At 39.9% G+C, this 25,888-nt stretch overlaps 1 protein-coding gene across 1 annotated transcript in view; it reads right to left on the bottom strand.

Moving 5' to 3' along the window:
- Positions 1 to 25,888, bottom strand: part of VWF (von Willebrand factor) — a 144,121-nt gene that overhangs the window by 28,328 nt on the left and 89,905 nt on the right. Inside the window, exons 34-44 of the mRNA XM_027782874.2 lie at positions 24,104 to 24,147; positions 19,461 to 19,638; positions 16,805 to 17,025; positions 15,619 to 15,811; positions 14,649 to 14,990; positions 7,765 to 7,970; positions 3,846 to 3,948; positions 3,662 to 3,736; positions 3,038 to 3,142; positions 2,331 to 2,536; positions 821 to 970 (exon numbers count right to left, since the gene is read on the bottom strand). Coding sequence (XP_027638675.2) covers positions 821 to 970; positions 2,331 to 2,536; positions 3,038 to 3,142; positions 3,662 to 3,736; positions 3,846 to 3,948; positions 7,765 to 7,970; positions 14,649 to 14,990; positions 15,619 to 15,811; positions 16,805 to 17,025; positions 19,461 to 19,638; positions 24,104 to 24,147 — 1,823 coding nt within the window. The remainder of the gene's footprint in view (positions 1 to 820; positions 971 to 2,330; positions 2,537 to 3,037; positions 3,143 to 3,661; positions 3,737 to 3,845; positions 3,949 to 7,764; positions 7,971 to 14,648; positions 14,991 to 15,618; positions 15,812 to 16,804; positions 17,026 to 19,460; positions 19,639 to 24,103; positions 24,148 to 25,888) is intronic.

Raw genomic sequence — 25,888 nt, 5'->3', positions numbered from 1 at the left:
GGTACTAGATACTAGAGTAAAACGCAGCTCTAGGGCACCACATTTAATTTTACAGTGATTTTTTACTTCCTTGATCTCCACATTATGCTAGGGTGAGGAATGTTAGGGATGTAAATTGGGTAGTTTAAAGTATAAAAACCATTTTGAACTTTTCTTTGCACAAATCATTTTATTGTCAAAGTCTTCCAATCTATGACATGGCAAGTCCTGCTGACTTTTAACCAAATTCCTTTGACCCTTTTAGAATTCTTCTACCAACTTTTAGTACCAAGTATCTGTCGTCTCCTACCGGACCAGCTATGTCAATATAATAAAGCAGTTCATACTTCCTTTGTGGGCTTCCAAAAGTAGACCACATAATTTTATAGCATCTAGCAGATGTCTGAGCATAATAAAGGCCACAGCATGTGGTGTTATTACTGCTGTAATGGGCAGTGCTGAGCAATAGATGAATCTGAAACTCTTCAGAAAGCGAACTTCAGCTACGAGTCATTTGAAATTGAACTTCAGACACCATGAGTATTTATTGTGCAAGTGGTGTAAATGATAGATACTTCAGGATGCAGTTCTTTTATTTAAATATAAAATAAACTTGTCACTGATTTCCTTGGCAGCAGGATATATAATCCTAAAACAATAACCCTAATATAAAGTCAGTAATGCTCAGGCCCTCTTAGACTCTGTTCCCAAGATAATTCGTTGCTACAACACTTATTTTCTATTTTTCTCAGGTTTCTCTAAACACACAGGTTTAAAACTAATCATTTCAGATCCCCATCAGGGCTCTGCTGGCTAAGGTACTGGTTTAAATGTTACTCACCCGAGAGCAGAACGAGTTACATGCTTTGTCATGACACTCCATCATCTGAAGTCCTGTAACATCATCCCTCATACTAGTGCAAGAGCATTCCCTGCAACCATCTTCCCAGGTTGTCCCAATGGAGTAGACTATGTTGTTGTGCACGCACACCTATTGAATGCAAAAATTAACAAATAAAAGAGTACAGTGGTGCTGTAAGGGCACACTGCTGGCTCCAAAAAGCTCTTTTTAAGATGTGAAACCTACCATAAATTTTATGGAATACTTTGAACCCAGTAGAAATAGTACAGGTCTTAAAATTGTGGCCACTCTGTTAAGGAAAGGAAAATAAGGGCAACCAAAGCTGTTGTTTTATAAAGAAAAAATTGGAGAATTTTATCTGCAGTCAGTGGAATTGCCCAAGGTCTGACTCAGTTTCCCTGGAAGTATAACGTGACCCAATATGTAGAGACAAGAAACAGTGGGTCCTGTAGAAGGTGCTGTGCAAGTAAAATCTTTTCCAGCTAAATCAGCTGATCTGAAAAGATCCTACTTTGTACTACAAGCATTCATTCTCTTTTACCCTTAGGCCATCACAGCCACCACAAAAGTAGTGCCATCTCTTATACTGCACTTTCTATTAGTAAATTTTACAGCATGTTATTAGAGATGAACATCATTTAATTTTATAGATATAGCAAGTAAGTCACAGAGACATAAAATTACTTATGCAAGGTCATGAACTACTTAGCAACAGAAAATAAAGGCTAGATCTCCTGAGCTGCAAGACACTGTAACCCTATGTTAAGCTATTAGGTAAGGCTGCTTCAATGAAAAGGTTACATTGCACCGCAACCTCACCTCTAAGCAACCTTATCTTAAAGGTTAACATAAGAACTTAATAAAAGGTTGGAAAAATAAAGAAAAATATATCCTGGTGAAGCTTTAACAGATTCAGGTATTAATTTGCCAAAAAGTGTTAAATAAGGTGTCCCAAATATTTCAATAAAGCTAGTATAGGAATGAAAGAATATATAGTAACTGCACGGATCCAAAATCATGTACCTCTGTTATTAGAAAAAATTTATTTTTTTTTAAATTACCTCTGAAATTCCTAATGCTTGAATTACCTTAAAGTTTCAAATGTTTTTGGTGGGCATATGTATATATACATATTAAATTTGATTAGAATGTATATATATATACATATGTATATACATGTGTGTATGTATATATATATATATATATACAGGCATATAAACAATATTTATATAATATAAAAAATCTGATTCTCCGGAAGTCATAAAAAATGGGTTGATTATGTCAGCATAAATGACTATAATAACACAAGCAACAGTGTGATGCCACAGTATATTTCTCTCAGACGCATGTAAATTAAAAATACCCTGGCATCATTAGCTGGTGGTCTCATTGGGGGTTGTTAACACCTAGCTACCCGCTTACTTTGGTGGTGTTACTCCATGTATAAAAGATGCTCTCATCTGTGGAAATGACACTTCATTCCCCTTACCCTGCCGGGAACACAGGTGGTAGATACACAGCCGCAGTCGTTGGTGAGAGATCTGGAGAGATATCCCAGAGGGCAGCTCACTGTGGAGTTTGTACAGCTGCAGGTACACTCGTATTCATCACAGCACTCCGTCTTCTTAACAGTCAGCTCTCGATATGGTGGGCAGGAAGGTCTTTGAACTAAGCTGCATGCTTCTCTGTTACACGCTGGCAGAAAAAGGTAGGTACCACGTCAAGCACACAGCATTTCAGAGAGCTGCGAGCAAACAAGACAGTTCTCTGGCAGCAAGGCACTAATTAGTACCGCAAACTGTTATAAATCTACTTAAAGACTAAGTAGTAATGCAGATATAAAAGACCAAGGTCAAAGATTGTGCTGCAGGTTCAGGAGAAGTTCCTACCCTGCCAAAATTTCCTTGTCTCACATACAATCAAAAAGATTTATAAAATAAGCATAAGGGTCGGAGCACACACTTCCAAGAGTAAAGTGCTTCTCTTTTCCTTAATTCAAAAGTATACTCAGAAAGTGTCAACAATACCCTTCTTCCAAGTCTGTGAAATCTTTATGTGTCCATTGGCTCCAAAATTAAACCTTTCAGAGGGAAAAAATGTCTAAAGGAAGTTGTTGTGAGTGTTGCTCAAATGCAATGTTCCAGGGTCACTCCCTGCTAAAAAAAATATATACATAAAAAAAATATAAAATCTTACCACATGTGTAATTTGGTCTGCATTCTCCAGGGTTGGTCAGAGCAAGCTGCAGGCCAAATTCACAGACAGGGGCAGGAGGCAAATCACAGGAAACCAGATCACAGACTAAGAGAAATTGAGAGAGTGTTTAAGACCACGCCTGACTAGTCAGTCCTCAAGAAAGGACACACACGCACATCCCCATTAAACTTTTTTTCCTTATGCTCAATTGCTATCCTAAAATATGAAGTAAGTTAAGAGTTCAGCAGGTCAGAGTTTGTTTTCAAAATAACTTAGGGGACAGTTCAAGCTTGGGTTATGAGGATTACTGTTCTAATGTTATATTTAATGTGCAAATATAGGCTATGCAAAAATAGATACTTGAAAAAAGACCATCCTAATGTCATTTAGACAAAAACAAATTGCTCCATTCCTTTCCTCATCTCTTACAGAAAGAGGGACACAGTCAAATTGGAAGTGAATGGGTATTCACGTTCCCAGGAGTTGTTTATTTTTCCACACAGATGATTGTACAGTAGTTTCAAAAATAGAGTATTGCATTAAATCAAAAAAGGCCTTGTATACCTTTAAAGCATCTAGTAAAAACAGGGACGAAGAAGATTCCAACAGTTTATGAGAACCTACCACACTCGTACTCAGGGCAGCACTGGCTGGGGTCCCTGCGCAGACGAGGGACTTCACAGGGACCACAGAGAACAGCTGGAGTAAGAAGAGAACATTCATAAAGTAAGTTTGGATAAGAACTAGAAAACTAGGTAACAAAAACATCAATTCACATCCAATCATACTCAGAGCTAAATGAATTTACGTTTGGCAGTAGGGCAAGGTTGGACCATGCAGTTTACTTTCTGGTTATCAAGACACGTGCAGATCTTGCAAGGCTCATTGGCGGGAATCCATGTTTCCATGTGCTGTATGAAAAACAAACGAGAAAACAAACAACAGATTGTTAGAAAGAAATCAAATATTCTGGTCACTGGTATGTTAGCAATGGGAGTGGGTAAGGGTGAGTAACATTAATTTGGAAAATCAGAATACTATGCAGGATTGTTTGGTTGCTCTGTTAACAGTAAGAACCTAAGGAGATACATAATTCTGAAATGACTGTAGTGTACCAATTTAGCAAAAGATGTAAAGAAGGCATGAATGGGATGAGGAATCACTATTGTTTTAAGCATGAAAAATGCCTGGATGCTATAAACACAATTGCAGGCTATTGTGAGTAACAGTGGACTCCTGCAACTACATACCATGATTGGATGTTCAGTGATAATAAGGGAAACAACAATATTTTAGGAAATACCTAGAAGCGGTTGCTTTCCCAGATTAGTACTATTTAAACACAGAGAAGTAAACAGTGCGTATTTTTTAATAAGAATATGTAGGGTGTCATCCCTTGACTTCCCAGCGGACTGAGGACTGGAAAAGCACTATAACAACACCAGATCTGAAACCATCACTGCGGTGATTACCTGGAGGTAATAAGCGCGTTCAGCAACTGCCAGTAAAGTGTATCACTATTCAACCACTGCTCCTCCTCACGAGAGAGAGGAAAATCATTGATGTTAAAGATGTATTTACCTATAAAAAGCTATCCACGCTTAACAGCCATGTGAATAGGGCGGTAAGAGTGAAAAGATACACTATGAGACAATAACAATTTGCACAATCGATCCAGGTTCTGGGTGAGAACATGTAGAGCAGGTTAGGAAATTACAAAGGGAAAAATCATCATCCAAAAAACTCTGGAGTACAGTTTAAAAATGGTCTACTGAGACCTTTAATAAGAGGAAGAAAGAAAGAAAATATCTAAGCATACTGTCACCCGTACCCAGACACATCTATGTATTGTAAGCCATCACAGGAGTCTGAAAAGACAGTTTACTTTCAAAGGTTAAAGCATGGCAAGGATAAGACACCAGCCATGCTCGAACAAGCCAATCAGCCAAACATAGCTTAGGTACCAAATCGCATAGGGTCAGTTAATCCATAGGAAATCTATTTTAGTCAAAGAATACTAGCAATACATCGATGCAAGCTAAGGACATTAACTCAGGGCTTAGCAAAACAACTCTGAGCCCTCTGACAGAGCATTCACTGGCCTCGGGGTTAAAAAGTCCTGAGAAGGCAGCTGACAGAGGATGCCTACATTTGCAGGTGATGATGTGAAAAGCACGTGGACATTTCAAGACACAGAGAAAGAGAATCACAACGTTTACTCCAACACTTTCAACAGCCTTGATTTTCACACAGGTTTTCTTCAGCATAAGTAGAAGTCTCTTTCTAATACCAGAAGGAATGACAAGAGAGCAAGGTGTTAATAGAGCTCTATATGGGCATTGGTACTGAGAAACCCATAAGCCCAAACATGATCTTGGGTAGAAAGGAACAGAGGAATGAACACCAGAGGGAAAGAAGGGGGTTAAGGAAATCATAACCCACCACCAGTTGCACTGCCTGTTGTAGTGCTCACACAGCTAATCCTGCAATGGTGGAGACGCAAACCGGCCGTGTGAGCCGATCCTCCCCGGCCCTCCACCTCCCCATCCACACAGCAGCTGCATCTAAGCCCTGCCATTGGGGTACAGACGAGAGGTTTTCAGTTAAAACTCCATTAAGGGGCATGCAACAACTCACGAATTTTAGAACTTCAGCAGAAACAAGTAGATATCACTGCAAACATTATTCCCAAGACATGCACTAGGCTTTTCTCCATCCACAAGGGCTTGGAACAATTATTTAAATGGAAAATGCACTGCATTGCCCAAGGATTCAAGGATTTAAGGCACACAGATCCATGACTTTAATCTGCATTTGCAACAACTATTTCATATAGAATCAAAATACAATAACTAGAGTTATCAGGGTCACTGAGAGTTGTGCACAATTGTACTATGTTTAGGGCAGCGATTACATACATTGCAAGATATTTTTTCTTTCAAAAGAAATGATTTTTTTTTTTTATTCCCTTTATTACAAAAATTACTGGATATTTTTTCCTTCCATTTTACCAACTCTACAAGCACAACACAAATCCAGTGATACTGTATTTGAAACAAAGATCCAAAAGAGAACACAGAAAAAAAATGTGGCCCTGTGTATGGAGATACTGCAACCCTAAAGGAAAAGCTAACAGAAGGTGCATGTGCTCAATCCTTCAGAAAACTCGAACTTTTTGTTTTGAAAAGCATCATTATGATAATGCCATTGTGGAACAAATGCAGTTTCCCTACATCTTCCCTTTTGCTGCCAAAATCCATAGGGTATGTACACCTGAGGCTCCTGCACCAGCCCCTCAGCCCAGCAGTAGGAAACCCTCGAAATGGTATTTAGTGAAGGCTTTTGCAGTGTGCTGCAGTTTGACAGTACCAGCAGGCTGCACCAAGGCACAAGCCATGGCAAAGTGGGGTCCTTGGACCAGCGGGGACCTGTCCTGTGTGCGGGCAGGCTGTGGGACTCTTAGTGCAGACCCGCCATCAGTACACGTCCTGCTCTCGCAAAGCGCTTCCTTCACTAAGTCAAGTGCATTGGTCACTGGTACCCTGCCACCTAAAGCAAGGTGCTTGCTTTTTTAAGTTTGATTTTTGTCATTGTGTTAATCAGTGCAAACAGTACTTAAAACAGGTGTTTCAGCCACAAATAGTCTTTGCTTCCTTGCAATTTAACTGTAAATGTTTATAACACATTTCTCACTGAACAAAATGTGAGTCTAAATTTGCACATTCAAATTAAGTAATTCAGAGAACATATATTCATTTCCTTTTTTAAATCTATCTTTTTACTTAAATAATAGACTATACACACACAGATACTTCTGTTATTTACAGAAGTTCTGTTACAAAAACATTTATGTCTTTCACAGCAGGTTTGGTGAATATAAGACCATTCAAAAATCTCATTAAGAATCTAAAGCCCATAAAACACTGAAATTAAAGTCCTTCTCTTTAAAGTCCCATAACAAAACTGCAGATTTAAGAAGAGGATTGGCTGACTTAGGTGAAAACTCCCAGAGCTGAGTAGCTGGGGGTGAAGAGTAACAACCCCTGTTACTTGGAACAGGGGATGCAGGGAGGAGTTTGCACACCCACTGTGTGATGCTGAAATGGAAATCAACAGTCTTTTTCACTGCAGTCTGGCAGCCAGCACCCATAGCTCTTCCCAATCCAATTCTGCCATAGAGAGATCTGACTTAACTGAGGAAAGTGGATTTTCAGTAAAACTAAAATGATGAATTTCATCAAAGTAATATCCTTATCAAAAAAAGGGGTGTAAACTAATACAACTCGACATAAGGTCATCTCAGTCTCACTGTTCCACACCAACCACTGAAAACCTTTCAATAAGCTTTGCAAAGACAATACAATACTTTTTAAGTAAAGGTTACAGATTTATGATTAAATTGTCGTTACTGGTAAAAGCCTGCTGAATGGAGGTGTTTATCTTGGTAAATGTTGACTTATGCCATCCCTCCTCTCTTCCTCTAGACCTCCCTTCACACAAATTTGTCATGCATTTCCGGGTCTGCACAGTCCCAGCTGTGAATTTTATATCCATCCCAGCCAATTTCACACTAGGGGAGCTACATGGGGCTGACAGCCGGCCAGTTATGAGGAACTGAGCTAGAAAATAAAGTATCCAAAGGGGAAAACAGACTTAGAAGACAGATTTACTCGCAAAAGCATGAACCCAAACCATTCACAAAGGTAAGCTGCTCAGTATATGGTTACCTGATGGTGTGTGCCATCTTCACCGATGCATTGTGTGCAGACTTCTTCATCAACACAGCTGTCATTTAAAATCACCTGTCCATCTGGACAGAAGCAGCCTTCTGTGGGATAATCCTTGCAGACACTGAGTTTGGTACTATTCTCACAGTGCTTTACGCAGGCTTTGTGGCAGTGATCATATGTCAAATATGTGAGACATTTCATTGCTGAGGAAGACAGAAAAAAACTCTTTAGATAAAGAGATCTGAAATGCAGATAAATGTTTCCACTCACATTTTCTTAACAATTCTGTTCAGGTTTTTGAAAGCCATCATCTGTGAACATATTTTGTCCTCTGCAGCCACTAACTGAAAATATGTTTTTAAAACTAACAAAATCCACAGTGGAAAGTGATTGAAGGCAACTGCTTAAGTTACAGTCCATGCAGAAATCATCAAGCCACATTTTTAGGCCATAGGAATCAGTGAAGTATGACTTACCCTACAAATGACACAATACAATGGCTTACATGAGCTGACCATCCTGCCTAATTTTGTTTTCAACACTAGGCAAGAGACAGAAGAATTTAGAACCACCTTGACATGTATTAGAGAAGCACTGGTACCCGTGCATGGTTAGGAGATACCCAGGACAGACTAAAGCACTGAACAAAGATATTTTTTTTTTACAATCTGATAGGCAGAAGTGTTCCCAAGCAACTAAAGAAAGCTAACAAACAGAACATTTTGGTACTTCAAAACTGAACCTGCTGGATTTCTGCACCTTATTAACTGAATAGCCTTATTAACATAATTAACTAAATCAAGGAAAGTTGCATTCCCCCCTAAGCCAATACATAAATTTTTTACTGATGAGTGCCCCAGACTGAGGTATTGTCTTTAAAAGCAAACACAAAACTAAGGCTACAGCTATTCAAGAAACCTGTGGACACAGCTTCCATACTGTGTGCTCCCTTAAGCCTTTTTTATTTTTCTCTACAGCTTCAATTAGGAAAGTGTTTCTTATTTCCCTATTTGTGACTGCTGTGAGGTTTATGAAACTTCTTTTCAGTCCCCTGACAAAAAACACTGAAATAAAATTACTGAATGAAGACCTGAGCTCCCAACCAAACAAGCATTCATCAGCTGAACTGTCTACACACACCCTTCTTAGCAGCCAAAAGAAGCAGAAAATAGATGTCTTTAATGTTAACCCTTTTTGGTTTCAAGCTGTGCTAAATCCAGTTATTTCTAGTGTGTTGGAATCTGTGGTTGTATGTGTAGACAGCCATCGTAGTTCAGCAGATGCAGAGGAACTTGAAAAGGCACAGGAGTTTGATGGGGTGTCCAGTCCCACCATGAAATGCTTTGGCTGGATTCTGAAAACCTGTACTAATGATCAGCTACCTAGACTACACCATGTTTTCCAGAACTCATTTCCAGAAACAGTTCTGTAAACACAGAGTGTAAACACCAGTGCTTACTGCCTCTGATGGTCTCACGTCAGCTCTAATAAATATCTGAAAATACATCCGCAGCACCTATTAAGGTAGCATGTCATTTCCTTTTATTCCAGAGTGAGTAAATATACTCACCACACTGGCTTTCATCTTGCTTACCTACTGCTAGATCTGCTTTAGGGCTAGTGAACTTTCTCTGTACAAAATTAGATTTATTTTTGAGTTTAATGCTGATGCCCATCAGCACAGAACCTGGACAGCTCTCAAGCAGAATGAGTACCAATGCTAAAGTCTCTAATGTACTTCATGTAACATAGCCCCTTCTCCTTCCTCCTCTTTGGCTGGCATTAACGAGTCAGGCATGTGAAAAATGCAATGAAGGACTGTGCTCCAGACTCCAGATGTGCTACCAAAAGGCCTATGTGCCTGTGTAGAATGGCAATGCTTTCTGAAGGAAGGGAGAAACTAGGTGGTTGTTTTGCAAAAGAAATATACATGAGATCACATGAATACCTTTGTTTTGAAGTCACCTCTGTCCTTCACAGTATGGGAATGAGATGTACGTAAGCAGTGTCAAAAGATGGGATACACTCCACCAACGTCCAGAAAAATCACCCTAACCATCCCTTTCACCCTACTGGAATAATGAGAACCCGGTGATTGCAGAAAGCCACCTCAGACACACTACTGCCCTTACGCTGCAGAGATTTGGCCAGGTCCTACTTGACATACACATAATTGCTTTTGGTATGGAAACTTCTGCCAGAGGTATGGAATGTGAGCAGGCATGAAGGACTCCCCACGCTCAGCCTCAGAAACAAGTATTTCAACAAGCCACCCTCCTGGGTGGCTACTTCAGTGCTCACCTCAAATGCCTGTTGCTTCTGAATGAAAAGGAAAAGACTGCAGCTAGCAGCAAAAGGTGAAAATAAGACTGAAAACTATGTAATAGAAGAGCAATTTTTTCCCAAATTAGTTTCAAAAGAAATCTACCTCAAATACTAGCCTGTATGATGCTACTATGATCATGGATTGATATTTATTCTGTTTGTGGGCTCCATTAAAAGATGACCTCTTTTTTCAAACAGGGAATAGTAAAAGAAAAGCTGGGGGGGGGGGGGGGGGGGGGGGAGCGGGGAAACGGTCCCGTAAACGTATGATTTCAAAGGGTCATCTGGCACATTTAAGTATTGGCATTTCTTTGGCTGCTTATTTTTCTTTTACATTACAGTAGCTATTCCTAGTAGCTACTGGTTGGGAGAAAATAACATCTATAAGGATCCACAGAAGGTGTATACTCCATCAAAATAAAATAAGCCATTTAACTAATTCAGAGTGAGACCCAGCAACAGTTTGCACCGGTATTAACTCTGACTTTGTGGCTCAAACACACAAGAGCGAGCATCCTTGGTTAAAGTACTAAATTGGTATTTAGGGGAGGGGTGCTTTTCAAGCCTGTGATGCATGAAGAAAGGCATACATCCTTTCAGGCAGCAATGCCACTCTTTCTTAGCAGCAGTATAACCTAGCACAAGTTCAGTAGCTAGCTAGCTCACTCCTGAGGTCACATACTGCTGACCTGCCTTTTACCTCACTGTCCTGTCATGTGCAGCCAAAAGGACAGCTAAAATGCCAGTGCTGATGAAGATGCAGTGAATAATATTACAGGGCCAGTAGCTCCCCACCTTGCTCAGGCACAGTTTTCTTAAACCCCCCCACCCCCCCACCCCCCATAACTGTCATCTTTACCCAAAGAAATATGTTTAGAAGGGTTTTTCCAATGTTCTTGGGAGTTGTTTCAAGGCCACATTAAACGAACTGAGGTCAGTGCTGCCATCAAAAGCAGCAGTCCACTCTTTTCCCTAATCTCCTCACTCAGCTGCTTTTTTCTGCTGGCACTTTTTCCCCTTTTACAGCTAGTTTTCACAGCTCACCAAACTGCATGTGAGGACTACTGCCAGCACAGCAAAAGGAGTGGGAAGGCATGGCTGGAGGTGGAAGAGGAAGAGAAAAATTGTCCCAGATCAGCTGAAGACAGTCAGAAAGCCACCCCCATACTGCTGATTTCCAAGTCATGGTTTAAATCCTTCAGCTGTTATGGTCCTCATCAGCACGCCTTGCTTACACAGTGAGCACCCAGCCGCGGATAATCTCAGTGTAGTTCCACTACACAAATGCTTTACTAGCAGAGGTGGTTTAAAGGGGTTTTGTATCCCATTGTTTTCTCTCCTCCTCCTCCACCTCTTGAATCTCGTTCTTGCTTCTCTGCCAGATGTCACTGCCCCTCAGCTGAGCAGGCACAACCTGTTACGCAGTTGCTTTCTAACCTGGGCCTGCAAAACAACCCAACGAAAGACAAAATATAAAACCTTCCGACAACCAGAATGGCTCATGAAAAATGCTGTTTTCAAGCAAAATATTTTTGCAGGAATCTCTACAGCTCCTGAGAGCCACCAGCATGTTCCTCAGAAAACCACAGCTCTACTGAGTAGTACCGACTACTGTTTGCTTCCTACACCATGCAGGCATCAACTACCTATCTAAATTTAATTCATCTGCAAGCTACTATGAGCAAGTACCTAGAGGGCATGTCCACATTGCATACAAATGAGCTTGAAGAGCTGCTGAGAAGCACTTATGGAAACATCAGCATATGAAGATTAACAACTGCTACTGCTGCTGCTGTCATTTATCTTCTCGGTATTTCTGCTTTCTGAGCAAAATTTGCTGACTGCTACTGTTATTTGAACTACACAGTTCAAAGCTGACTTCATCACCTCCACATGAGCTGTTATTTCTTTTATAACTGCAGAATTAATATATCTCAGTTCATTCATTAATCACTATACAAGCAATCCTATTCCCAGGTGAATAAAGCTTCCTCTTCACGCAAAACTGAATCCCAACATGTGTCAATATTAGTAACACAGTGATTTTTTTAGAAATTCCTATGATCTTCACATTAAGATAGAGCCCGTGCTGTCACTGAAGTGGAAACCCTATTCAACAGGCATTCACTGTGAGGATATTCTACACCTCAGGGTTACATGGCTATCAGTGGAAAATCCAGGCTGCTGCAACTGAGGTCTACTAAGTGTGAGGTCAGGGGGAGCGGCAGGGAGGGAAAAATTAAAAAAAAATAAAATTAAAAACATCTTCTTCACTATGCACTCCCACCTTGGAGTAGAGTTTCCTTCCATCCGTTGACACAAAGCTGGAGTCTACCAGTCACCACTCAACACATCCATCCTCCCAAAAAGGACTACGGAATGCTCAGGCAGTGGAACTGAACAAACAGGATGGAGAACAGGCCCTGCCTCTATCCGATATTCCAGCGAGTATATTCACCCATCCAGGCAATGCAGTCAGGAAGGACTTGTACTGCTTGAAATGTCCTAATATGCACTGACAACATCCCAAATCAAACTCTACCAAAATGACAGGGATTTAATGGAGTTGGAGGGAGGGAAGCAAGGTATCCCAGACCATGTCATTGCTACTAACATTGTTGTAGAGTGATTAAGCTGCACTGCCTATTTAGTCATTAATGTAGCCTGTATAATGCCCGTGTAATTGGCAATTTAATTTTTGGCAGCTGCACACATGCACCTGATTGAAGGAAGATGATGATGCTGTTGTTAGGACACTAAGGACTGTTTCATGCAACTAGTGTTAAAATGGGCAACTCTTTCTCTATCCTTGTATACACTGTCTAACAAGATGGGAATTTCAAAACTGCAAAGCGTTATTAAGTTACTCCACTGACGTTCAGCCTTGGACATTATAATTTGCAAAGTCTGACTGAAGCACCAGATTTGGAAAATGGCAATACTCTTCCTCTGTCTTCCCGGACTATGCTCCAAACAGACTGTGCTGTTTCTTAAAAGATTCAGCCTGCGACAGTAACGTGTTCTTCAATAACCTGTCCTGGAAAGACATTTAAGACACTAACCAGAGGCTCAGGCCAAATTCACATTCACATTCTTGACTTCCTATCCCATCATTCCCTCAGTCTGAGTTTAAAACATGAACAAAACTAAAACATGTACTGAATTTTTGTGGTATCATGCCGTTAGGATGTTAGTTCTCCAATTCTGAAATGAAAAGTATCTGGGCAGCAAGAGGGAAAGAAAGCAAGGCAACAAGAACTGACTAAACTGGAGAGGCAGAAGATGTGAAAAAAACCTAGAATATCAAGACACTATATGAGGGGCTAGCTGGGAAAGAAAATGCCTACAAACATACACATCTCAGATGCCTGATTAAATCAGAAACATCAAGTGAATATCTCAATATCTGTAACCCTCACTGCAGACAGACTAACAGGAAAAGGTACAGAATACGCCTCCTCAAGAGTTATTTATTTGTACTTACCTATATGTTGCATTTTTGGCAGATCTTTAGATATGCCTCACAACAGCACCGTAAGGAGAAAAGCAAAAAAAAAAACCCAAAAACAACACACCACCAAACAAACAAACAAAAAAAACCAACCAGGAAGATAGGGCAGAACTACTTATCTCTATAAGAATTTAGGGGAGCAGGTATTCAAAGTGACAACCCCCTGAATTTATCAGTAGCATTCTTGTCCTGCATCCCTTGGGCTCTGGGCAATCTGCAAGACTCACATCCCGATATACTGCTTTCTCACAGCAAACTCTTCACCCGCAAAACACAAGCAAAACACAGCCAGAAGGAGAACCAGATTTGCAAAGCAAATTACAGCTGGTTTGATCAGTGCAGCTTTCATGTGCTAGCAAGAAAAGGCACCATGGAGAGGGGCCATTTCCCCATTTTTCACTGCGGTAGAAACTTAAAAACACTCTGGCTCTTCCGTCACTGTCTGAAAGGTATAGGCTTTGGTTGGAAAGGGGAATTTGTGAAACTATTACAGAGAAACATCTTATTCTGTGCCACTATGTGCAGCTACAACAGTGACAGGCTGGGAAGCAGTTCCACTAGTCCAAATTATGAGTTTCCCTGTCTGCCTTGTACAGTCCTCCAATGTCTGCACCAAAGCACGAATATCTGCAGCTAAAACTGCCTGGCAGAATCAGAGCAGATTCTCACTCCAGACCTGGCCCCACGATGGTTTGTGGCTGCAAAGTCAGGTACTATCACAAAGCTGTGTTTACCTGTGCACAGCTTTCACTGTATTTTTATGTCATGGGTTATCCTTCTAGCCTTGCATAACTAGCTTGCATTTTATTAGTTAGGTATTTACCAAGAAACACTTTTTCCATAATACGCAACTTAGTGGATGACAAACAAGTTATCAGATCCGCAGTATGTATGCAAGAAGTATGGTAAACTTGGTCTGGAACTTCTGTCCCATTACATGGCATTCAAAAATTAATATTACAATGACAAGTGTATGGCCATTGTCACCACCATCACCAAATAACACAGTTTCCATATCAGTTTTCACATAGAGTAAAGCCCTTACGACAAAACTCGGGCGTTCTCCAGTCTACGCAGATGCCGTTTTCCCTGCAGATGTGAGCGTAGGAAGTTATCATCTCGCAGGCTTCGTCCTCATAGCAGCTGGTCTCTGTGCAGGCCTCGTAGAACATGTTGGGGGAGATCACCCTATGACACTCTGCAAACTGATCGGAGAGCAGAAGGCGGCAGTGGCTCGTTGCGTGCTCAGAGCATCTCTCTTCTCTGTGGAATTCACAGATCTTCCCCCGCTCTTTCACTGTCCAGTCTTGGATAAAAACACTGCTGTCAGTTGTGACAGAGCCATCACGTAACGTGAAGTCATTGACGTGGTTCTGGTCACACAACCCTATGAGGGTAAGTAAAAGGAAAAGAAAAAGTCTGAATACAGTCAACAAAAAAATAAACTTAGAGAAAACAGGCACAGGACAAGACAGAGCTGGCTGGGGCCACTCCATGAATGCCAAGGGGAAGGGGAATGAATGATATTCTTTACAGCTATTATCAACAGAGGCATAAAAACCCTGGGTCTTGTTTCCCCTTCCCTTATTACAGGAGATAGAGGCTATGCAACAGATTATGCCATTGAAGATACCATACAATTAATTCTCCCAGGTAGTAGTACCCCTTACAGACCTTTCACCTTCACTGCAAGCATAGGTTGTCGCTCTCACATATATGTCTATGTAAGAACCTAAAGCTAAACCCCCATAAAAAACTAATCTCCTTGAAAAGGTAGCGTGAAATACGTGAAATAAGTAAAACATGTCTATCCTGTTCTTTCTAAGGTATTACTAGGAGTCAATGAGCTCTTATATCGATGGGCACAGTAGAAAAATCTACATGGCTTAGCAATGTGCCAGCAACAGGGGATCAGTTCAGCCAGAGATTTTACAGGTTCAGGGCCACACAAATTACATATATAGCAATTCAAGCCCAAGTATGAAGCTGTGAGAATTACTAGCTTTCAAACTTACCACAAAGCCCTCGTGTTCCTGAAGAAAAGCTCTTTGAATTCAGTTTAAGAATAAATTCATTGTTTATTGGAGTAAATGTGAGATTATGTCCGAGATGGGAGAACTTGATTTCATGCATTATTGCTCCATAGACAGTGACTTCAAACAAACTGCTAGAATAGGGTATATGAACCCTTTCACCGTCAACAGTCACCTGTTTTCAAAAAAGGCAACATCATCATATCAGTTCTAGGAAGTAGCTAAGATCAATCCAATCTTAGAATTGAAATACATTTTGACTTCACAAGTACTTGAAGATCCAACTGAACGTTGACATGAGCCAATTTTGCAAGCTGTTTGCACATCAATTTGAAAAATATACAGAACTAATTGACCTTCATACCGTGCATTACATGAACTTCTCTGTCAACGTTCTCCCATATGAGTGCATTTCTTCAGCATCACATACTAATAGACTAGCAATCTAATGTCATGAAGCTAAAATGCTGCCTACAGACCCTGATTACCAATGAACCTCAGTGAAAGTCAAGGCTGCCCACCACCATTCAGAACTTGGTGCAGGTGTTTTGGTGCATCCTGTTTTGCTACACATGTCAGAAGAGATCACCTTTGCTGGCTAACCAGTTCCTGCATGTCTGAGAAACCCAGAGATTGACTAATGTGTCGTATTGAATTTGAATACTTATCTGCCTATTAAAAAGATGTAATGCATACTAAGTTGGCCTTTCTTCTAATGCTGAGGTCCATCTACACAAAGGAAAGAACCAACTACTTTGTTCTTCAACTAGCCAGTCATGTATAAATTTGTGAAGAATAGACTCCCCTCCCATGTACCAAATGTTAACATTGTGTAAAGGACCTCTGCCAAAAGAGAAGAATCAGAGTGCAGTATGTCCTGTCTATAATCCCTGCCTTTCTGGCAGCAGTGTCAGGGAGATATTGCCAGATTCCATGTTCTTGACATTGTCACATGAGCACAATGGGGAAAGCAAGAGGAGAAATGTGTCTGGGTCATTATGTGAACATAGACTGTATCATGAAATTGAAATGAGGCATTTGCTCAGAAGCCTAAGAATAGGCTGCAAGGGGAACAGAAACTAGATAAAGGGTACAAATTTGGCCTCGTAACCTGAATTTTATAGCAAGAGCAGACAATGCACAGATCATTTCATTGCATTTAGCTTACTGTCATGTCACTGAAGAGCTGAACAGATACACCATGATGTTTCACTTCAATGGAGTCCATACAGTTAATCTTTGGTGTTGCTCTGCATGGTCCTTCATGGAGGAGAACTTCAACATCACGTTGCATGTCTTGAAACAAGGTGTAGGAGCAATTGCCGGTCAGCTTAAAATTCAGCCCATCAAAAGTGACAATATGTCGAGATGAACTTCCCATACAGACACCTGCAAATCAATGAAGAAAAAAAAAAAAAAGACATTTGCTTTTATTCAAATGTGATTGTTTCTTCACAATCATTATGGATATGCGGAACCAATTAATTGAGAAAGCTAGGAAGGTAATGAATTGCAAATGCTGCAAGAAGTCATTGACAAGAAACTTTGGTAAATACTTCACTTCCCTCCCCCCCCCCCTGCCCCCCCCCCCCCCCCCCCCCCCCCCAAGTATCTTCATCTGGAGCCATTAGTATTACAAAAGGTTTGGATAAACTCATAGAAAATCCTTTTGCAGGAAATTCACTCACATTTAATGCAATTTATTAATAAATTTTATATGAAAAATAAAAGCAGGGAAAACCCCTTCCCTATTTGTAGGAAAAAAAACCCCGTATGTTACAGTCTACGTTTTGCATTGCATTTGTACCATGTTGCATTTTATTCTGTGCAGTATTACATTAAAAACAAAATAAGACTACTTCATGCTTATCAAACACATATCATGTTGAAACTAGGGGACTCTACCTTTTTTTTTTTTTTTTTTCCAGATATGAAACAGGAAAAGGGCAGAGAGATAATGTGCACAGAACAAACTAATGGCCAACTGACAGCTCAGTGTCCTGGTCATTAGATCATAAACAGTTACTTGTCTTCTTTAACTGGAAAACAAGGATTACAATCTCACAAATACCAAAACAAAACTTAAGTAAAAGGATGCTTCTGACTCATGCATTTTCAAATCTTTTACTTAAAGATAATAAGGACAATAAAAACAATGTCAGTTAAACAGGTAGTTAGAAAATTCTCATTGTGAATAATTCAGCTACCTGGCTTCTACTTGAAATCTGAGAATAATCTGTTACAAAGAGCAACCTGCGCTTAACCAAAGAAAAGCAAAACAAAAAAGCAAGCAAGCAAGCTCCCTTTGGAGCAGTCGTGTATCTTCAGATATTTTGCTCTACCTGCTTATAAAGTTCACATATAAACAATAATGAAATAAGTTAGAAATAAAATACTATTTCTCAACCATTTTTTTGTTCATGGACATCTAAACAAATTCCAAGGATAATGGAATCCTTTTAAATTTCTCCTAGGTGTTCTGTAGCACAAAATGTATTGATGCAATCCATTTAAACGGCGTCCAAAATCACCCAATAGCCATGAATCACATGTTGCAAATCATGTTACTATAAAATTTGTAACTAGTTCAGCAAAGGAATACCTTTATGGTATAGCTCCTGATCTGTTCTCTGAACTCAGTTATATGATATAAGAACACTTTTTCATGTACTTCCTCCTTGCAAAAGCATTTGTCATATCATCCATACTGTCAAGCAATCACCCGAAAGCGTGCTTTAGCTCTCTGAATAACTGCATACGGCTTCACTGAGTCAGGAGAGTCAATTAACTATGCACTGCTGTGCTCCTGCAGCACAGATTTAACCAGCCTCCACCCTGAACAACAAAGAGATGCTGAAGAAGAACAGTGACCTCCTACTAAGCACCTACTTTGCTATGTCCATCTCTAAAGTTTACTGGTTGCTGTGAGTTTGGGCTCTGACTTCAGCATCCAAATCCGCCTTCCTGTCTGCTACAGATGGGCAGACATTGCTTTAGTTGACACAGCATCACCCTGGTTTCACTAAGCTGTCATTTAAAGAAGGGTGCTTTACCTGTGGGGTTTTGATCAGCTAGGTGGGGTTGGGGATTTTTTTATCCCCTCCTTCTATAATACATGAAAACTTACTACTTTTCCCTCACAAGCTGTACCACCTTGGGGGAAAAAAAAAAGTAAAATCTTGGGTATCATGGCTCATTACATTTGCAGAGTTAAACAATTGTTAGCTCATGTTAAACAGGAGCAATCTCAAGTTAACTATAGGTCTTTTCATGATAATCAGCTTAACAGTAGAAATGGTAATTTTCATTTCATCCTGTCAGAAATTCTTTATGAAGACACGTTTTGAATGCCCAAAGTAATGCCTTCATGTGGCTGTCAATGCATTTAGGATCCAGAAAATCATTACAGATGCATTTTCTATGGGTAGATATCACCAAAACTATCTTTTAAACACTTTAAAATATTTGTTATTACTCCACTAAAACCTTTCTACTTTTTTGAAATACTTACATCAAAACAGAAATGTTAGCTTTAAAGGGTTTGGATAATCAAATGGGCTTTTAGGAAATGCTAAAACTTGAGGTGTTAAAATTTTGGATATCTAAAGGGATTGGTGGCCCTGAACTTGCAAATAGCGTTCCACATTCCAGGCACCAGTGAGACTCTCACGCTCCTAGATGTTTAACCAGTGTACAGCATCAAGTCCTCCCACCCCAGTCATCTCTGATGTGTACAGCTGAGCAGCTCCATTCAGCAATACTTCTCTGTTACACATTTCAAGTGGTGGGGAGGGAGAGGCACGCATGCAAAGATAGATACTCACATGGACACATCCATCGGCAACCACAAGTTTCTTCAATCTTAACTGCAGGAAGATTGCTGTGACATACTGGCTTTGGCATCCTCTCACAGTTAATTTGGTGACTCTCCAGAACTGTGTAATCTCCTGGAAAGCATGTCACAGTGTGGCACTGGTCTGCTAATGTCCATTTATCACCAGGCTAGATAGGGAGACAACAATTGAAAAGAACATGGGCAGAGGGGAGAAAAATACAACATTTGGCTGCTGCCACTATCCTACAGCTAGCAAGTAAAGTGACACTGGCAGCAGTGCTACTCAAATTAGCCTTGGACAATTAAATAATAGAAGGCAGTGTATTAAGGACTTCAAGAGGATGAGAAAGTTTAAATTAGCAACGCTGTAGGAAATAGACTCTGAAATTCCAAGCAAAAGATAATAATCTAGAACAGGAGATGGTTTTTTTTTACAGCAGAATGAAGTATCTGGTACTCCATCTATTGTTAGTTTAGCCATCCTACAGCATGCATGAATAGCATAGTCAACAAAGAATTCCCCTTAGCTTTTCTTTAAATGTCAAAGCCTTTAGTTTTCATAAGCCATAAAATTATTTTAGAAAGAGCTCTGAGCACAGATGGTTATGGCACAGCAGGAATTAACAATATTTGTTCCAAGCTAGAAAGGTGTGTAATACTCTAGTTATTTTATCCACAACTCCAAAACTTTAAAACGGTTCCTCCCTTCCCAAAGGGAAATTGTTCCTTTACCAGATTAATGTTATTAGATATACATAGTGGTTTTGTAAAATTAAAAATAAAATACAAAATATGTTCTCATCTTCTAAAGGACAGTAATTTTTAAGGCAGTCTAAATTTTAAGGCACCAAGATTACATACTAATAAATGACAGAGAAATAGATGTGCTTACAATCTGGAATATCTCAAGATTCATATCTGCAAAAAGCTGAGCTCTCTGGCCCGCGTCCCACAGAGCTCTAAAGTCCATAAATAGGGTCAAAGAATTTCAAAACAGTGTTCATCCCTGAGGTCTGCATTCCCAAGAATATCCCCAAATGTAGGAAACAGCCTGTTCCAGACCTGTCCCTACAGAGGTGAGTCCAGAAGCACTAGTAACAAGTGAGACAGTGGTTCTGTGAACTGGATAACATTTCTTGATATTCACAGGCAGAAACATGTGGGGAAGAAAAGATGGTTGCTACTGGGCAAGGTCATCTCCCATCCTCTCCTTTTCAGCTTTTCATCATTCCCATGAAAGAGAAGACCAAAGTGATGAAATACCTAGGTAACCACAATGTAATTCACAGACTGCTCTTGCCACTAATGTGCAAACCAAGAACAGTGATATGAAAGTATTGCTTTATATCTCTGAGCTATATGATACCATCAAGTCTAAAAGAGCCCTGCCAGATTTGCAGCCATAAAAAATTACATATTAAATACGAGTTAATTTACTGGACCTTCTTTGTATGTTTCAGAACTTTGAGAAAGCAACTTGTCCTGAAAGTGGCTTAATACTTTTCAGGCTTCTGAGCCCAGAGGAAGCTGTTAAAAAGTAACGTGAAGGTCTTTAAGCATGGAAAAAATAGGAAAAAGTACTTAGATATGAAGAAATGGAATGTTTTTTAATTACAGTTGTCTCGCCTAAAACTCACTGAAAGTGGAGCACCTGGAAGGGTACAATATACAGCTGTGCAAGCCTGGCAAAGGACCCTCTGGCATCCATACATGTTTAATTATTTTTATTTCACTCCTTAACAGGACATCTACTGGAAAACATCTAAGCTGGAGAAGAAAAGCAAAGCACAGCCCATTAAAATAAAAATATCAGTTGAAGGATCCAAAAAAGCCAAGAATCCTGGTGCAGAGGAAAACGCAGGGACTCTGAAGACAAAGAAAGCCTAAATCTCAATTGATATGAAATCATACGAGTAAAGATAGGACAGTAAGGAAAGCAAAAGCAGAGGTTTCTAAATAGTGAAGGATAAGTCTGCTGAAACCTGCCAGCACACTGGAGGAAGCCTCAGACTTCCTCTCTGAGGGAGCTCTGAACCTGCAGACCTGGGCTCGCACACTCCTCCTCTTACTGTGCATCTGCAGGAGAGCATGCCATGTACCTTGACCAGCTTCATCAGATGACACCTTTTAATTTGGTCAGGGTTCTGTTTGTTTGTGCTTCTCTAAACCAAGTGCTGAACGATACTAGGAAAGTCATGTTTCGGAAACTGCTTGTTTGGGGATGTGGTTCTTACTGCCATACGTAGATTAGAAATGTTGAAGATCACCACGCAGATCACTTCATGATGAAGTACTAACATTGTGAGTACCTATACTTCTATTATCACCCTTATGCCTGCATAAAAGCATCAAAACAAAATTACTGATGAAAAATAACTACATTAAAAAAAACCCAACAATCTATCATAATGATTCACATATTCTGCTGGCAAGATCAATATTAAAACAGTAGTTCTTTACACAGCCTGTATTTAGCACTATTGGGACTCCTTGCCACTGGATATGTTGAGTTCTACAAACTTACACGGATGGCTTCAAAGAATGACTGAAGAAATTAATGGACGTGAAAATTATTGAGCACTGTCAAACACGAAAAGGTGCCACTTGCAGCTCAGGGTGTCCCTGAGTCACAGATTGTTCAAGGCTAGGACACTTCAGGGAATTTTTATATACACTTACCTACATTCTTCCCCTACTTCTATTTTTGGCCACATAATACAGGGGGTTGGATAGATTTTTAGCCTGATCTAGCACATTTGAGCTTCCATCCTTCTGCTGCTAACAGTGGCCTTAGCCATGAATCTTCCTTCAACAGACATTTCCAGGGTAGAGGTAATCACAAAAAAAAAAAAAAATCCGTAACAAATGGTATCACTCACAATACTGATAGGATTTAGGCTGAGATTTTTGATCCTCAGAACTCTGATTTCCTTGCAAACTACAAGGGATCAGTCAGTTCCCACAATTTCCAGGTGCATGACAGACATCCCGCTTGGGGAACTGAGCCTCCTGCAGTAACTCTCTGAGTAACTCCTGAAAAATTATGGATTCAATGTAAGAGCCTGTGTTTTCTCTATTAGGAAAGAGCCTTGATTCTTCATCCCTGTGGATTTGTGGACTACACTGGAAGAGGGTAAGAGGGCAATGGTGGCACACTGTTCCCAGTGAGGCAGCAGAGGAGTTCACAGTGTGGTGCTGAACACCAGAGGCAGAACACTCCCACTGTCCTCACCACGGGATGCTCGACAGCCTCCTCCAAAAGGCAAGGGCTACTACCATGGTGGCAGTGTCTTCTAAAACCCATTTTTTTCTGACTGACTGAAGAGGTAACACAAAATCCCCCTGAAGGCTACCATTTGAAAGTGTGGTTCATTTTTACATGGACTGGAGCCTGGCCTGTTTTCTTCCAAAAGCATTTTAGCCAGAACGGAAATTGTGTTTTAGGTTTATCACCAAAAAAATGAAACCTGACATGGCTGAAATTCAAGTTGAGCCTTCCCAGCACTTATCTACATGTACCTGTGTCTGCTCCTAGGAGCCCAGACATCTGGACACATGCAATTCAAATGACTAAACCACAAGAATCTGATTTTTTTGTTGTTTTTAATTATGAAAGTTTTTCAAGTTTAGGTTTTGTTTATTGTTTTTTCTTAATTAGGTTGCCAACCTCAAAGCCACCAGGTTAAACTTGGTGTCTGATCTAACTAAAGCCTTTCTGTGTTCTGACCAGCTGACCGAGGCCAACTGTGTAAAGCAACTTCGATAGTATGTTTCCTGTGTTTAGACAATTCATAAGCATTTCCTTATTAGCCACATCCTTCCTTACAGTCATGTCTTCACAAGGGAAAAATCGAAGTATTTTTAATGTACTGGAAATTCAAGATAAATCCTAGGGCAGAACTCATAACTGACCCCTACTAGAAAACATGTAACAAGCTTATTCTAATATTTTTAAATGCATGAAGTATCATATACCCTCAAAAATCTTGACATTTCACCTGAGATGAAGGAACTGAACCATTTATAACTTCTGCATCATTCCTTTCTTAGGGCAGGTCACTTTCGAGAGATCAGACAGGTTTACTAACATATCTGAGCATTTTCTTAGGATTATAAAAACTTTTCTGCAAATGAACACCAAGAACTTTGATTTCATTACTTAAGAGATAATTTTCTCTAGAGAGATAACTACCACACAATAATTGTCTTCCTAGAAAATTTTCATAGGGACAAGGTACTTGTATTTTTAGCAGGAGAGGGTCTGGACAACGACATTGCCTCGCCCTATACATGTGTCTTTATTTTGGCCATGTTTAGCTTTCCCAGAACTTCTTTCAACAGGAGACGGAAGTACATTTTGTCAGGGAAGACACACACTGTCACAAGTTTTAGCTGTGCACTGCTTTCAATAGTATTCAACACACTACAAGAGCAGGTGTTGTTAGAGAAAGTCTCCTTTGTGTCCAAAGTTATCCCATCAGTTCAAAAGCCAATGTTTTCCTCCTCCAAGATAATTCTTAACACTTAATATTGTCCAACATTTTTATTTCAGAATATCTATGAAGCTATTCACGGTCCTGCAGGAACTTTGTAACATGAAAGCCAAATGGATGACCCACGCAATATACTTACTTTCTTTTTGTTTCCATCCTCATCTATACATTCTCTGACAGATTCTGAAAGAGAAACAGACATCTTTAAGCCATTTCACTCCCTTAACCAGCCTTCTAAGTGGTGGTCACCAAAACACAGATTGCTTACTTAACATGACATAGGCTGTAAGAAGGGGTGGGGGGTGTTAGAATGTGAGAATTCCTACCTGAAGACTACAGGCATTTGTCCAACATGTACAAAAGTCAAAGAATGCATAAACTTTGCTGCTACTAGGATTACCTGACCTCGGCAATGACATTGGTCCCAAAATACCCTGTAAGCAAGAGGTAAGCTGCAATTCTACAGCACTCCTTGCATGTTTGACATACAGCTCTGCCCAGATGGTGCTTCAAAACCATGGCTTTAGCTCTGAGGTGGGATCCAGCCTTACTTCTGAACCTTGTGATGAACTGAGAGTATTTCTTATAACTAGCAGGTAACGAGAACTTACACACCTATGCACACACATTTCTTAAATGCAGAAAGATAAATACAGCGAGTAACCCCAAAACAAGATTTGTCAGCAACTAGCGTAAGTATGCAAATAGCTGCAGTAAGAATACTCAAATTCAGCTTCCATACATTCAGGTATTACTGTGATGGGTAATTCTTTTATGCAGTTAGATGGTCACAAGGCACCCGCTGAATTGCAGTTTCTGTTTATGTGCTCTCATAACACACCTACAGATATATGGAAAGTAATTTCATGTAAGTACTATGGCATGACAATGTGATAAGCACGTGTCTAGCAAATTAAAATACTGACTAGCAAACTCTTTGTATAATAATATATTATGCTAGCATATATATGCTATATGCTCTGTCTTTTCCATGACAAGTAATGCATTTTGAAAGCATTTAGGAAATCTTTTAAACCTTTTTAATAGTATTATTTTTGGTACACTTCCATACATAAAGTAAGACTCCCTCCGTACAAGAAATCCAACTGTATGAGTCTGGAGGGGAAAATAATACTTTACAGATTGTAAGAAACTTAAATAAAACAAAACAAAAGAAAACAAAAGATCATTTCCCACCCCATAGCAAAGGCTTTACCATCAGCAAAAGGGAGAGCTAGATTTTTTGGATTTAGGTGTCTAATATAAGATATCTATCATTCAAGTTTTTAAGTATATGCCTTGTGCTGTTGGAAAAGCTTTCATAAAAATACAGAGCTTTCACTTCTAGTGCCAATAAGTTATAGCACAGACTGCAATAAGAAAATAGTTGGTGGTTTCAAATTCTTGCTCCCCATTCTATATTTTGGATCAATGTAATTTACGGCAAGAAAATTACATATTTTACAATGTAAGGAGAGGAAATGCATCTTTAAAAGCTTATTTTAAAAGAAAAGAAAGAAAATGGCAGCTGTTTAAATCTAGAAAATGGCAGCTGTTTGATGCTCTGGAGAGACTTTAAAATGCCAGAAGTGATCCCAGTGGAGACTGATCGGATATCTCTAAGCTGGACTGTGCACACTCTGCAACTTCCTCATTCTTAGTGGTACTTGGCTCCACAAAAAAAGTCCACTTACTTTAATGGAGACATAACTAAGTCCTATTAATGCTGGTAAAAACCTGTGCAATGACTAACACAATGAGACACCGGTTTGCAGAGAGGACATGTAGATGATATTACAATAGAAATGACAACAACAATATGAGTAACAAACATCTATATACACACAGACCAAGGAGGCAAAAGAAGTAAAAAACTGGCCAGAACCGAAGCAAGTTTTCTGAGATGGGGGGGCATTGCTATCTA

This window comes from Falco peregrinus, chromosome 6 (assembly GCF_023634155.1).
Source record: "Falco peregrinus isolate bFalPer1 chromosome 6, bFalPer1.pri, whole genome shotgun sequence".
NCBI lineage: Eukaryota > Metazoa > Chordata > Aves > Falconiformes > Falconidae > Falco > Falco peregrinus.
The sequence above is the reverse complement of the archived record's forward strand: the minus strand, read 5'-3'. Positions and strand labels throughout refer to the sequence as shown.